This window comes from Brienomyrus brachyistius, chromosome 2, assembly GCF_023856365.1.
Source record: "Brienomyrus brachyistius isolate T26 chromosome 2, BBRACH_0.4, whole genome shotgun sequence".
Classification (NCBI taxonomy): domain Eukaryota; kingdom Metazoa; phylum Chordata; class Actinopteri; order Osteoglossiformes; family Mormyridae; genus Brienomyrus; species Brienomyrus brachyistius.
Window position 1 is genome coordinate 30,599,310 of NC_064534.1, and position 15,720 is coordinate 30,615,029.

Here is a 15,720-nt window from a genome sequence, read left to right on the forward strand (position 1 = left end):
TTTTCACACCATCACTGCTGCTCCTTTTGCGTCTTGGTGATTAGGGCTATGTGAGCCAAACAGTGGCATTGAATAACAAGATGAATCATGATCACGACCCCCTGAACCACAGAGATGATTAATATTAATACTATCTTCACCGATATATACCTGGAGGTAGTTTTCTGACATACATGCTCAATCATAATATACATTTTATCTACAGTTAGGTTCCAATTCCTAAATAGGTACATATTTAAATTCTACGTTCATTCTGAGGTCTCGTGTATAGCTACTATATAAGGTTATTTTTCTCTTGAAGCATTATAATATATATGGCATTGACAATAAGAATGTGATATGCATGAGCAATGGTAATCATCTTGGCATGTGGCCAACTGCCGCTCTCGTTAACCCTCTCAACCATGATGTAGCTCCTTGTTATAAAGACAGTATTGGATGCATTTTAACGATCTAAAGGGTATGGTCTGAAGTGCACGGCGAAAGTTGTTTTAGGGTGTGGCCAACGCACTTTCGCCAGTTTAACGGTGGATTACTGAACTAAGAATAGTTACTGCACCAGGCTTAACGGTCCGAAAGTCTGCTAATTAGCTATGGGTGTTTTGGGGGAGTAATATGGTCTTAGCTAATCAGAGGATCATCTCCTATTTACTTTAAGAGCCAGGTGTGCTCCACAGACGGCAGTGTGACATACTGCGACATTGACTTTAGACTAACGTTTTGTCGGTCAAAAGCTCAATCGCTTTCTGCTGCCTCAAAATAGCAATGTGCCAACAAGTCACCTGACTCCCCCTGATTTTACAACTGACACGCCCACAGGCGCTCAGATGGGCACAAGTACATTTGCTATTTAAACGACGTGGGCACCGAATGGGAAAATGACACCTGCGTTTGGCTCATGCCAGCAGAGAGACCTGCGTCGTGCCTGGCGCCGCTTGCGCCGGATGCTAAACAGGGCCCAATATCTTTTGCAACTTACTGTACAAGGGCAGGAACTGGAGTGCAGGCTTTTGTTACTGTTTATTTGTCTATATGAATGATCGCAGGCCCTACAGGGCAGCCAAAGCTGCACATGAGCATCACTGCAGACCACCACGTCCAAACCGCCGTGCTTTCTCTCACGGTCAATGCTGCCCGTCGATGCAGACTGCTGGCGGCTGTCCAGAAGGCCGCAGTCTCTCTGATGCTGGTCCTCATCGCGCTGTCTCCCGTCCCTGCCTTCACTCAGTCATCGTTACACGATAAACAGCTCAGGGCACGAAGTCTGGTTGCCTCCCTACGCAGCACAATATCGACTTTGCAGTATTGGCATTCACAATGTATTACGATTCAGGCAGCGTAAGACACGAGAAGCATAATACACGATGGTCCCACAGATCAGGTAGGATAATACATGACACTGTATTCAATAAATATGCTTATTCAGTACCTGAGAAATAAATTAAAATGCATTTCATATGGTTCATCCCTCCTTATTAACCGTCCTGTACTGTAACAGTGTGTCACCTTGTTCTGGATACAGTACCACTGCATGTTTCCCATATTATTCTAATCACTGGCTTGGGACCCTGGAATTCCCAGGCACAGGAAACACTACAGACTTCCAATTCCCAGAATGTCAGAGGCCAGATGGACTCCGACAGAATTCTGTATTCATAATCTGTTTGAATTCAGTGACTGCGCTGACATTGGCAGTAATAGTGCCACACTGCTTACTCAGTGTATGGTTATACTCCAACCTTTATATACTCCAACTCCAACCTCCAACCTTGCTGTGGTGGGCCAGCTGTTCTAACCTGACAGGTGGGTTACCTGCTAGAGCGTTTAGGTTACTCTCAGCTTTCATTCATCATCTGTTTATTTGAACAAGTGAAACAGAATACACCATTATACAGGACAAAAGCCTCCATCACAGACTGGCTAAATAACCTGAAATGTATCTTCCTGAGCTTCTCTTGTTCAGTAGGGCTGCTGGCTGCTGTATGCTCCTGTGGGTGACAGTGTTCTTCCATTCCTGAGCTTGTCTAACTGAAATCACTCCTTGGTGGTACGTCTCCTCATAACGAAATGTGTGTTTCCCCAAAAAGCCTTTTCCCGCTTAGTACTTCCGCCGGATCTCACATCTCATATTTGAGACCCCCGCATGAAAGTCTCTCACTAGGTCTCAAGCCTCATGTCATCGTTAATTGGCCCAAACTACAACATTCAATTATGAAAACCAAGTTTTCCAGAACTGGAAAGATTTGAGAAAAGAGACTAACCTTCTCTACTGAGGTTGCATGTTAATACTGTATGTTTCTGTCTGTCACTTGCATTTATCCTAAATTCGGTATTATTTGGTGTGATTTCAGAAGCAAATATATATTACCCTGAAGAAATATAACATTTTTAGCGTGTCCTGTGTTTATGTAAGCGTGACATTTTATTTTATTTTAAAAGACTGAGATTCATTTTTTGGATGATCTATGAAGACCAGACCCGTTAAAGGGAACCTGTTTTATTACCTCCTTGGGGAAGTTCAGGATGACTTCCACATAGCACTGAAATCTTCAACACTCCTCGCGCTGTCAGAGCCAGCAGTCTCAAGGGGGGAAAAAAAACATGTCAGACGTTTGTTTTCTGTTTTTCTTTGAGCCCTTTCACCTCCTTTAGAAAAGACAGCATGGCAGCCTGCATAGCTGGGGGCTCGGAAATGGATGACTCTCTGCCCCAGTTTGTCTCTTTGAGAGATTATCTTCTTAGTCGTCGGAAAAATGACACAGGAAACATTTACAGGATGTAGACTGAAGCCGGAGATGTTCCTGCCAGCTACCCCACCCCTGTGGTTACTTTAGAATAACATAAAATAATAATAATAATAAGAAGAAGAAGAATAATAATAGAAAAAAAGGAGGCAGCTTGATTTAAGCTTGATTGCCCCCCGTATCAGAAAGCGTGACAAGTGACTGTCTTTGTGAGGCAGTCCGTTCCTGTCAGACCTGCTTCCCAGTTAAAAATATGGTGACTCATAGTGGGAGGATTTCTATTAAGACCAGCTGAATCAATCACTGATTATGCATTGTCGTACAAGGCTTCGCGTTCTGGCAGACAGGTATAAATCACTGGCTGAGCGACGTCCTAAATTGGATTCTGCATCGAGGGGAAAGGGACTGAAACCATTAGTAATTCTGCTCAAACCGTGGATTTGGAGTTTGGTAAAGTTCACGCTGCTCTGACCACTCTGGAGGCTTGCGAATAATGTTTCAGCTCCTCTCACTGAACTCACAGCTTCTCAGTACGAGCTACTGGATTAATGCCCATTTTCCAGGAATATATACATGTGTATGGCTGATTCAGACTGCTGTGTTTTCAAGCTGTTTATGTTTTTAGATCAGTAGTAAACTGAAAGGCTTTATGATGATTGTCTAATTGTAAATCCCGTTTTTTAAAGTTGAAAATGTGCAAACGTGGGAGATTGAGCCGGTGGTCTTGGGTGTCCCCCATACTGATGAATTAAATCTTTAAGTGCTATGGAAACATTGTTTCTCTAGAGTGCATGAATTGAGGAGGAGGGGCAAGGCACAAATTAGAACCACCCCCAAGAGATGCATGTTAAGATTTTATCTGCAAATGTAGTCAACAGTAAGTATAATGAAAACTATACCTTGGAGGCTTCCTGCAGTCGTACATCTAACAGTTATCGTCTTTATAAATCGTAGAGGCCTTTTAATTGCCTTGTCACATACATTAAAAATGCCAAGTTAATTGAAGGGTGATTGTCGGACAATGTGGTCCAGTGCATGCTCATTGACCCTGTTAAATGGTGTTGATTTCGGGGCCACTGAGGTTACCCCACCCCCTCATCCCTATCCTCCAACTTGCTTTGTAAGGCGACACTTTGCTGATTGGTGCCCTGGACCAGCGAGGCCACATCGCTTGAGTACAATGCATTAATCATGCAAGTAGCAGGAAATGGAAGTAGACACTGGACTGGCCATGTGCTGCTTTCTGGATTTTTTTTAATGATTTCTATTAAATGGTAAGGAAACGTACTTTAAAAAATCAGTGATGAACAGCGGCCATGAAATCTATATCTACAAAAGTATTGGGACATGCCTCTTAATTATTGAAATCAGGTGTTTCTTTCAGACCCGTCACAGATGTATAAATTCAAGCATCTAGACATGCAGTCAGGTTTACAAACATTTGTGAACAAATGGGTCATTTTGAAGTAGGACTGCCACTAATGACTAATTTTCTATGGATTAATCTAACGACTATTTGACCGACTGGTGTAAACAATTGATTAATCTAAACGATTCATTTTCCTCCCGAAAATCAACTTCACAGTTTAATTGAAGTTAATTTTGACAACAACAAACTCTTTGTCATTGCAGGGCTTTAGATAATGGACGAAAGCTTTTCTACACTATATGGACGTAATGTTCGCCCACAATTCGATAAGCAGATTGTCTGGATAAAATAGTAATGAGATGCGTATTGTGACATCCAAAAGTTAGCAATCTGTATACATTTGGTGACCCTTATGTTTATTAAACTCGGTTAGTGGAGTATTCTACTGTTTTGATAAATAATGGAGGCGATGAGCATTGAAGTGGTGAGGAGGAAACAGACAGCGTTTAAAAGAGGAGATACTGTACTTAAACAAGTTAAAAGATGTTGGTGGCCTGGCGATACTTTTTGCAGATTAAAGTTCGTTGTGTTTTTTTTTTGTAAATATAGTTTTTATTTTTATTTTAGTTTACAAATTATTTTCTTTTATTTTGTGTCTGTTTGTTTCAGTTTTAGCTTATGGTAACAACACCAGTCCAAACAAACCCAACATGCATGAAAACACACACTGGCACTGTCAATCAACAAAGAATCTTTGTCGTGCAGGTGCTCGTGCATAGTGGTATACGAACGAAACTTTGCACATTAGTACCTTAATTTCGTAGTGATATTAAAGGAAAACATTTATTATAATAAATTGAATTTAGAAATCGTAAGGGTAATTATATAAAAATAATTTTGAAAAATGATGCGTTGATTTGAAATATCAGATGCGAACCCATTTTCATCGTCGACGTCGTCAGGCCTGTTCTGAGGAGCTCAGTGAAGTTGTGCAAGGTGCTGTCATAGGGTGCCACCTTTGCAATACGTCAGTATTTCTTTCTTGCCAGATATTTTGTAAGTGGTATTATTGCAAAGTGTTTAGGAACAACAGAAACTCAGCCACGAAATGGCAGACCATGTAAAGTAACAGAGCTGAGGCGTAAAACTCGCTAAACTCGTTGACTCAATAACTGCAGAAATCTAAAGTTCCTCTGACATTAACCTCAGAACAAAAACTGTGTGCCGAGAGCTTCATGGAATGGGCTTCCATGGCCGAGCAGCTGCATGCAAGGCTCACATCACCCAGTGCAATGCCAAGTGTCAGATGGAGTGGTCTATAGCACGCCGCCACTGGACTCTGGAGCAGTGGAAACGTGTTCTGTGGAGTGATGGATCATGTTTCTCTGATGAAAGAGTCTTAGTTTGGTGGATGCCAGAAGAACGTTAGCAGACTGATTGCATTGTGCCAAATGTAAAGTTTGCTGGAGGGGGGATTATGCTGTGGGGTTGTTTTTCCGGGGTTGGGCTTGGCCCCTTAGTTCCATTGAAGGGAAATCTTGATGCCAATTGCATTACAAAGATAAAATGGTTCAGGCATATTAAGTAATTTTTTTATTCATTTTATTTAAGGCAATGAACTTTGGCTTAAATTTTGGTTTGATAAATGTAGACTGAAAATGTCTGACCTCAAACCAGGGGAATAAAGTTGACCTGGGGCTCGACTTTTTTTGGTAGATTGGCATCGGGGCTAAAATATTCAGGGCTACAGCCTGAAGTGATCGGACCTAATGAGACTCAGCTTTTCAAAGCCAACTACCAGCACACAACAGAATGATGTGATTTAAGTAAAATATACATTTTGGTAATTGCAGTGTTTAATATGAGGCATCGTAATCAGATTTCTGTGTTTTACAAGGTAACTAAAATGTTTTTGGAATGCGCTTCTTTCATTTCCCTTTTATCTTTCTGAGAGGAAACAAAAAGTATGTTTGCAAACAAAAGTACATTTGCAAACAAACCATGACGTGCATCCTTGTAGGCACACAGCCATATTGCCCGTAAGTACGGATAGCCCAGTTCCTGTTGGTTTGCCCAGCCTGTGACTGGCTTCTCTCGTCCACATGAATTTTAAAGTCCCATTTCTCCATTTTCATCATTACTTCCAAAACTTTAGTCAAGGGTATTATGTTTACAAAAAACTGCCCTAGAGAGTGTTTTGAATTGGTGCAGTTTTGCATTTTGTTACAGTATTTTACATAGAAATATTTTTGATCTTGAATACATTGCTAAACAATGGAAACACAAGGATTCTGTGTTGTTAGAGAGACAAACAGCTGTATGTTTTATGGTTTCCTGTTCCTGTTCCAGCACCTCAGGATTGCCCATTTTAATAAATAATAACCAATAAACAAAATTCAGATATTCTTGTCAAGGTGCAGTGTTCATCTTGTCTAAGCAATGTAGGGGCTTAGGTAAGTCAATCCATGCCCTGTTTGTCTTTCAAATGAATGATATGTAAACTGAAAACTTGAAAAAAAGGATATATATCATCATATGTGGTTATGCTGAGCGTGTGTTTCTTAATAAAATGAGTCTGCTGCCTTGCTGCGCTTCCGGTTTCCTTGAAGCAGTACTGCATGCTGCTGTTCATCTCTTTAAGAAGCAATCCCTTAAAGGGACGACAACAGAGCCCTTCAGGTATCTGAAATAAAACCTTGAACTCTTCAACAGGAAGCCATCCTGACATGTGGGTAGCAAGCAAGCCCCCCTCAACTGAGAGTTGAGCTGTCAAATAGCTCAGCCAGTGTGAGGACCCAATCCCTGAGTGGAAGGCCACATGACAGATGGGCTAAGATCCACCGTCCTCAGTTTAGTGAAGATTCACAATAAAGAAGACAGTAGCCTAAGCAGTACAAAAAGGCGCAAGATAATCGTTAAACTTTAAGTTAGCCATCGGATTATTAAACTTAGAACAATTCCTTTGTCTGGGAATTGATATACAGAAAGTCCCATTTTGTGAAGTATAGATCCGTAATTGCTACTTTTCAGTTTTACTTTGGCTTTTATCGAAAGTCTGGGATTACAAACCACAGTTGTATTCTTCAGGCACTTTCTGTATGACAAGCATTCTAGAGGATTCTGGAGGATTCTGTCCTGATTGATGCCTTCCTGAAATCCTGCTTGTTTTGATTGGGACCATTATCTGGTGTTCCTAGCTTTAATGAGTCCTGCCTCGACCACATGGAGTTCCTGGAGCGTGAGGACAGTGACACAGTGATTACACTGTTTCCTATAGCAGCTGGGGGGAGACTCCAACATGCTGAGCTCCATCTGGTGCCAGGATGACTTACTGCAGCACTGAGACGCCCAGTTCGTGATATGAACGGATAACCACCTCCCCCCCCACCCCCGCCAACACCTGGCTTCAGCTGCACTCATCAGAGCGTGCCAGACCACACACTCTGCCTCAACCCGCCCAGCACCGAGGGGATCCTTTAATTAAGAGGCCTCGCTCGACTTTCAATCAAAGTCATGAATAAAGGTCACCTCTCTGTAGTCAGAGATGCAGCTGCGGAGGATCATATCTCCATAGGTGACATTTGACATGTTTAATTATGTGTTACAAGTGTTACTTTCTCTGAGAATAACGCATGGCCAGGAATGTGTTAGTAGAGGCATTCAACACAATATGATGGAGGTACCAAGATGAGTTGAATCTAAAGTTTCACGTTTCTTACTATAGCTATGTCAGAAATGGATTCTTAATCACGGACCCAAGGGCTTTGACTTTTCTCATTTTTTCAAGTCAATGTATAGTCCACCCATCCATCCATCCATCCATCCATCCATCCATCCATCCATCCATCCATCCATCCATCCATCCATCCATGTTCTAACTGCTTATAACGGGTCATGAGAATGTTCATGTGAAGTCAAGTTAATATCATATTAATTGCTTCATTATTGAATTACTAATTGTTTAATTTTAAAAAAACTTTGCTATAAAATGCCTTGGAGAAGAGAAACGCATAAACCAGGGGTTAAACTAGTCTGGATACGTAGAGAGGGCTTGTGTCAGGAAGGGGATCCAGCTGTAAAATCTTTGCCAAGACCATTAATGATGAGATCATTTCAGTCAGTTCTGGAGAATGCTGTGGCGAAGCCCATAAGCAACACATGGGGGCATCGCCTGACTCCTGTAGGAAATGAGACGGGGTTACCAGGTCAAGGGCAGGTCCGGTTAAAGACGTTAGTCCAAAAGAAGCAGAAGAGGGAGAAGGATAAAGAGAGGGGTAAGTTGAAGGGTAGAGTGTGGATGCTGAATGTGAGGACGGAGACTGGAAAAGGAAAAGAGTTGGCAGATTTGATGGACGGGAGCAGATAAGCAAAGAAGAAATGGTATGGGGTAGTATTATCTAAAGAACTTAAGGAGAGTCTTGTCAGTGTGGATTAGAGGAGTGACAGTGATGAGTGTTAAGCTGGGCCTGAATGAGACTGTACTTCATGTCATTTGTGCATATGTTTGTCAAGTGGGCCATGAAGAAGAGGAAAAGGAGTCTTTCTCTGCACAAATGGATGAAGAGCTTAGGGCGACACAAGAGGGTGAGAGGGCGATTGTTGGTGTAGATCTAAAGGGCAATGTGGGAAAGAGTGGAGAGGATACATGGAGGACAGGGGAAAAAGGCCAAGCAAACTTTCTAATGTATAGAAGGAATCATATGAAAGACATAAATAGTTGTAAAGTCATTAATGGGGGAAGTGTGCCAGCACAGCATGAAGTAGTTGTGATGGACTCTGGCATCAGAGTCAGCGGGAGAACAAGAGCAGAGAGAACAGCACCAGAGGTATGGAGGTGTGGTCCTGAGTGAGCGTGGTAGGATCAAGGAGAGATGGAAGGAGTATTGCTGAATGATGAAAAATCAAGGGCAGTGTTTGGGCACGGAGCCCCAAAAGAAGGGTTAGTATGAGGAATACAGAGGGAGGAAGTGAAAGAGCCCCCCAAAAAAGTGAGGAACAGAAGGGCAACAGGACCGATAAAGCATCAGTGGGAATCTGGAGAAGTTTAGGGGAAGGTGGAATAGATGTTTTGTGGGATATAATGCTGAAGATCTATGAACAGGAGAAAATTCCAGAGGAGTGGAGGAAAAGTGTGATTTATAAGGAAAAGGGAATATTTGGGATTGTGGAAGCTATAGATGGATAAAGCTGATGTCGTAGAGGAAGATCTGGGGAAGCGTTATAGAAAGAAGACCCAGGGCAGAGCCGGCCACAGGAGAGCAGCAGTTTGGCTTTGTCCCAGGTAGAACAAATGATGCAGTTTTGAGAAAAACAAAAGGACTAGAATATAGTGTTTATTGATTTCGAGTTTATTGATAGAGTGCCATGTCAGGAGGTCTGCACGTGCATGAAGAAGAAAGGAGTAGCAGAGTAGTATGTGAGGACTGTCCAGGATATGTATAAGGGAGTGAGGACCCGGGTTAGAAGCAGTGTTGGTTACAGACAACTTGGGCTGCATCAGGGATCTTCAAACCCTTAATTCTTTGATCTAGACAGGAATGTGTTGACTTTTGAGGCAAAAGTGCAGTCCCCCCGGTGGATACATTTTTCTGATGACGTCGTGCTGTCGAGCGCCTGAAATCAAGAAGTGGAGAAGAAGAATGGAGAAGGGCTATGAAAGACAGAGATAAATAGGAAGAAGACAGAGTAATTGAAGTTTAATTTTAATCACGATTCAGAACTTAGCCTGGAGGGAGAGCTGTTGAAAAGAGTGGATATGTTCAAATATCTAGGATGAGTGGTAGCCCAAGATGGTTGGATGGACAGGGAACAGTGTAGAGGGAACAACTGGTAGAAGGTATCAGGAATATCGTGCGGTGAAAGAATCAAGGCGAGGTTTAAAGGTGAGACAAGGTGCAGAGAATGAAGAGAAACAAAGATTTCATGCTTCTCCAGTCTGCTCGTTTTTCTGCAGTGTGTATCGGTGGTTGTATGAGAGACGCAGCTGGCAAAGTTCATGCTTTGGGCAGTGGAGGTGCGCAGTGGAGGTGTGCAGTGGAGGTGCGCAGTGGAAGTGCGCATTGTACCACCGGGGCCGAGCCTGTATCCACCACAAAGCCCCAACAAATCTCATTAACTAGAGCACCTGCTACATCATTCCCATGACGAAAAAACAGTGGATCTCCATCTGCCAGCGTTTAGACACATTTGATGAATTAAAATCAGTCAAAAAAGTGTACAGTAGATGCTATCGCGCTCTTAAAGAATCTGGCATGGAGAAGGTAATTTGATTCAAATTTAGACGCCCATATCAAAGCTGTAGTCTTATTATACTGTGAAATCTCATCTGAGCCACCTGCAGCTAAAATCCATTGGGCTGATGTTTCTGTGCATGCAGATAATAGGCTAGTAATAATAACCAATGGTGGTTATTTCCTGTTGACCTCTGTTACTCCCTGTTGTTCTGACTTTCCGACTTATTTTCGTAAATTTTTCAGTTTGCAGTTCCTACACAGAAGCGGCATAATTTCCCCATACCTCCATAAATTTTCCCGCTTATTAATGTCCTGTAGTTTTCAGACCTTATTAAAATAATAATTCTTGGCAGGCTTTTTGGGTTCAGCCTGTTACTGGTTATTGGTTAGTTTTATTATTTAATAAGCTCTTATTTTCTTTCGTCTGAAAGGCCTAAATCATTGTAATTGCATTCTTATTGTTTTATTTATCAACAAAAACGTATCGGCTGTTCTTGTTTGTATGCAATTGAGGCTCTGAGGAAGGGCACATTCTGATTGGATATCCATGGTTTCCACTGAAAACTGGCATTTTCTGTAGTATGAGGAGAACAGCGGAGGCAGGTTGAGTCCACGTCACGGCGAACTCAGTCGGCAAACCGTAGGCGCCAAATGGACCGTGGTAATGCGTGGGGTTCTGAATAAAGACCCGGCTTTGTATGGGAGCTCAGTGCTACATGACTCATCCTGGTAAAGGGCTCATTTGGGACGGTGTCACCACAATGGGCTCCCCACGCCGACCTTGTGAGACAGCGAATCAGGGCAGTGGAGCATGCCAACTTTGGGCTGGGATTCTCCAGTCCATAGGTTGAGCAGTATGAAACCTTTTCTTCTCAGCTCCCCTGTGCCTACCACCCCACCCTTAAAAAAACACTGCTGAACAGCTTCAAGGGGAAAATTGTCATTCTCCTCTCTGTCTCATATCAAAGGGTGCAGCCATATGAAAAATGAATAAAAATGTAATGTGCAGCAAGATGATGGCTCCGGAATTAATGTCCCTATATGGATAGAACCCCAACCTGCCCTGACACCCCCACACCACACATATAACAAATAAGAAAACACACATGCAAACTGACACTTCACTAATCACAATCTAACCATGCAAAAACATTCTGATTGGTCAATCTACAGAGGGGTGGCCAATCCTATCCAGAAAAGCCTGTTGTGTATGTGGGTTTTCACTGCAATTCCCTAATTAGATTACTAATTAGATGACTGATTGGCCGAAGAGTCCTCACACCTGAACAGCTGACCTAAAGGTTATCCCACAAACCAGCACACACACCGGCTCTTTGCGGATAAGATTGGACACCCCTGCTGTAGAGCAACAATGATTGAAATAGAACATGTGTTTTCTTTGTTTTTACAACAGGTGTAAACAGATGAACTACCCCGACGACCTTCCGCAGGTCTCTGTGGTCTTCATCTTCGTGAACGAGGCCCTGTCCGTCATTCTGCGGTCTGTCCACAGTGTGGTGAACCACACCCCAGCTCACCTCCTGAAGGAGATCATCCTGGTGGATGACAACAGTGACAGTGGTATGGAGAGCACTCTCTTTGTAAATGTCAAACTGTCCTGCTGAGTGACCCTCTGTTTTTGGCAAGTGCTGCTTTTATACTGGGAGGCATCACCCCCCCCCCTCCCCCCCCAAGCTTCACTGTCCAAGAGAAGTAAAATCAGGTGGTAAAGTTTACCTAGCGGGGTGGGTTTTAGCATGATGCTGATGTCATAAACTGTACTAGGCCTGACAAAGCAATGTATGGTATCCCACACACACACACACACACACACACAGATATTTGGTTGTGTGAGTAAAGGACTGACTTCTTAGAGTGTCAGTGTATTTGCAGGAAGACTGTTGTGTCAAACGGCATAAATGGAACTGTTTGCTATAACACATAGCTGTTCTTTATTAGCAGTGTCTTGCAGTGACACAGTAAGAAGTTGTGTTTTATAGGAATCCCAGTGCTGGTACCCTGCTCGATTAGAAGCATATGATTCGAAACGGGGAATTACGTTTGAGCCTGAGCTTAATTACCTTCCACATCCTACCAAAAATTAACAGAAAAATGCAGGAAATTACAACTGGGCTTTAATGTCATTTTCTGTCTGTTAACCCTCCGCTTATTGCATTGATAGCAGCAGTGACCATTCACAGCCCAACCTTTACCAGTGTTACTGCAGGCAGGAATCCCATCATACACCACACGTTTGGTACCAGCTACGGATGCATCGTTCCTAACACTTGGCATCACATTCTTATCGGCATATATTTCTGTGTGTTTTCTTATTTGAAATAATTGCATAGCACTTCATTTTACATGCTTCTTAAAGGGGATTTACTTGTTGTGATATTTAACATACTTCCTAAAAAGTACAAAGATGAGAGCTTACGTTGTATTTTTAATCCAATAACTGGATTCTTAAACTGATAATTCTTAAATTCTGTGCTGCATTGTCATTATTGTAAAACCTTTTACATGTTAATTGTATTTCTATAGCTGTGGTACTTATATGTATGCCAAGCCAATAAAACTTCTGGAACTGAATGGGGGTTGGACAGACAGAGAGAAAAAGAGAGAGAGACAGAAAGAGAGAGAGGTGGGGGGGGCTGGGATGTTTCCCCTTTGGATACAGAGTGATGTATCCTCTGGTGTATGGCGTCCTCACCACAAGGCCATACCTGCATGGCCTGGACTGCCCACCGAGCCCCTCGGCATGGACCCCTGAGGGCCAAGAGCTTCTCAAGAGGTACCACAACACTGATGGTGGCTGGCACTAGGCCGTCCCTCCCCGGGCACTTGGCTGTAGCCCAGCCTCCCCCAACTGACTCGTAGGCGAGCTGGTGCATGAATAGCATCTTGAAAGGGGACCAAGTGAGTGTCAACACTCACAGATTTCCAGACTAGTCTCACCCCCCCCAGCTCCCGTCGAGGCTTATAAATAGGAAAGGCGGTCAGGCCGCCAAATGGCGCGTGGTGGGGGGGGGGGTGCCAAAATGGGCGGAGCCTTGCCCCATTTAGCGTTAGCGGCGGGTGCTGGTGTGTGGTGTTAACATGAGGGCCTGGCTACTTTTTCACTCTCCAGCTTCCTTGTCATCTTTAGACTGTTTGGGTAGAGCAGTGTTTCCCAATCCGGCAGCGAGGTTGGAGAGAACAAAAACATGGACTGGATGTGGGTCCCCGAGGACAGGATAGGAAAACACTGGGGTAGAGAATCGGCTGCAGGTATGAGAGGCCTTTCTCAGGCCTGGTGGACTTACCCGCCTCAGCTGCGGTCGCTTTCTTGGGCTTCTTAGTCTCATCTTCATAAACTGCAGAGTGCAGTTCATTTCAAAGCAGCCAATTTAGTGTTTCTCTGCAGAGATCAGGATCCATACTGTGTAGGTATGGGACTGTGGTGACCGCGGTCACTCACCCCTTTGCTTTGCAAAGCCGAGGTCAGAAATTTCCATTAGGGCAGTGCACCCAATATTTGCTGAAAAAAATCTGACCCTTTTCGCAAGCTAACAGCTGTATCATAGGTTTCAATCTTTGAAGTGAGGTTCTCAAAGAAGAGAGGTTCTTCTTAAAGAAGCATCTTTAAGAAACGATCTAAGCAAGTATACCATTCACGGAATCTGCAATGTAATAAAATGTGAAATATGCAGCGGATTTTGAATCCTATTTAATTTGCCTGATGCTCTTCGTGTTAGATGCTTTCCACATTATGGATCAGCTACTCCGATCTCTCAGTATCAGTATATGTGATGCACTCTGCCGTTTACTGCCACCCCTTCCTGTTCCACACACAAGCCGCTGATGGCTGCTCTCCTGACCTTGCAGTGGAGCTGAAGTTCAACCTGGATCAGTACGTGAACAAGCGCTATCCTGGCCTGGTGAAGATCGTCCGCAACAGCAAGAGGGAGGGTCTCATCCGGGCACGGATACACGGCTGGCAGGCGGCCACGGCCCCCGTTGTCGGCTTTTTCGATGCACACGTCGAGTTCAACACAGGCTGGTAAGTGCAGGAGATGCCAGTCCTGACATACTGACACATTCACAGGGCTGGCCGGGTGCATCATGGAAGTCACAGGAAGTAGAGAGTTCCCATTTCAAGGATGTGAGACTGCAGACCGGAGGCCATACAGGATTGGTGTTATGGGGATGAGTGAATTGAGTTGGGACTGTTTTCATTTTGTTTTAAGGGAAACCAGCACAGGAGAGCAAAATGGGTTTTGGAAAGAGCAACAAGCAAATGAGGAAATGAGGAGAAAAATTCTGAAATTTAGTAAGAAAACACAATTTCTGTAGACGTAGTGAGTTTTGGAAAATTAAAGGTTGGATGACATGAGGAGTTTTGGTTCCCAGTACTGTAACATATGATGAGGAACCCTGGCATTGGAGGTCTCCTCTGAAAAACAACAGACCAGGGGCTGAGTAAGTTTCGGAAATGTGCTTTTAAATTAGGTATTACACACAGGGACAGGGGCCCGAAGGGGATAATCAGGATGCACTGTGGCAGCCGGGAAATGGGGAAAAAAACAAAGGAAGGCACAGTTGCTGTTTAAAAATTCCCCACAGTGCAGGCAGGGGTCACATCTACTGGTTCTACTGTGTCTCATCAAGAACCAGACAGCATCACTCTAGCCGGGTTACAGGGAGCTAAAGAAAACAGGGAATGCTGGGAATGAGGCACACATGGACACCTGCAGCCACCTGATTTCCCCTCCCTTTGGATATATCGGGCACCCTTTGAAAATAAAATCATAGAGGCAGCTGTGTACTGTTTGTTTTGGGGTGGATGAAAATAGCATAATCAGTAGAGCTGAATGAAGTGGCATTTTAGGAATGAAACGTTACCGTTCGAAGACCTTTGTGTGGATTTGCGATCGAGGTTGGAGGCAGGAAGTAAACCTGAGAAACATCAGTAAACACCATCACTGCATAAAAGACGTAGACTGCTTTGTATGGTATAGAGCCATTAGGAACAAAACCAAAGTAGCATAACGGTCCAATCAAACAGCAAATTTTTTTTGGTCATGACATCCAAACTCAGGAGTTTCCTTTGAGTTTCCATCCCCTGAACACCTCATTGGAATCAAAGAAGCACAACCTACATTTTAAATATGAACGCGCGTGAATTTCCACAAAGGATGATTATGCTTCAGAAAGCCGTCTCTGTCCCACTGTCCGAGCATCATGTCCCACACTGTGCTGTTGGGAGGATGACCCCCCCCCTCTAAGAGGGGTTCCGTTTCCTTTCTCCCACGCCCCCAAACTCCTGGGACCCGCCTAACCCATTTAATAGAATAACTTCAGAGAGTCTCAACCCAATTTTGCCTTGACACCT

At 43.6% G+C, this 15,720-nt stretch overlaps 1 protein-coding gene across 2 annotated transcripts in view; it reads left to right on the forward strand.

Annotated features, from left to right (window-relative positions):
- Positions 1 to 15,720, forward strand: part of LOC125716373 (polypeptide N-acetylgalactosaminyltransferase 9) — a 61,264-nt gene that overhangs the window by 14,716 nt on the left and 30,828 nt on the right. For both annotated transcript variants that reach the window (XM_048988607.1, XM_048988598.1), the window contains exons 3-4: positions 11,761 to 11,927; positions 14,214 to 14,388. In XM_048988607.1, coding sequence (XP_048844564.1) covers positions 11,761 to 11,927; positions 14,214 to 14,388 — 342 coding nt within the window. The remainder of the gene's footprint in view (positions 1 to 11,760; positions 11,928 to 14,213; positions 14,389 to 15,720) is intronic.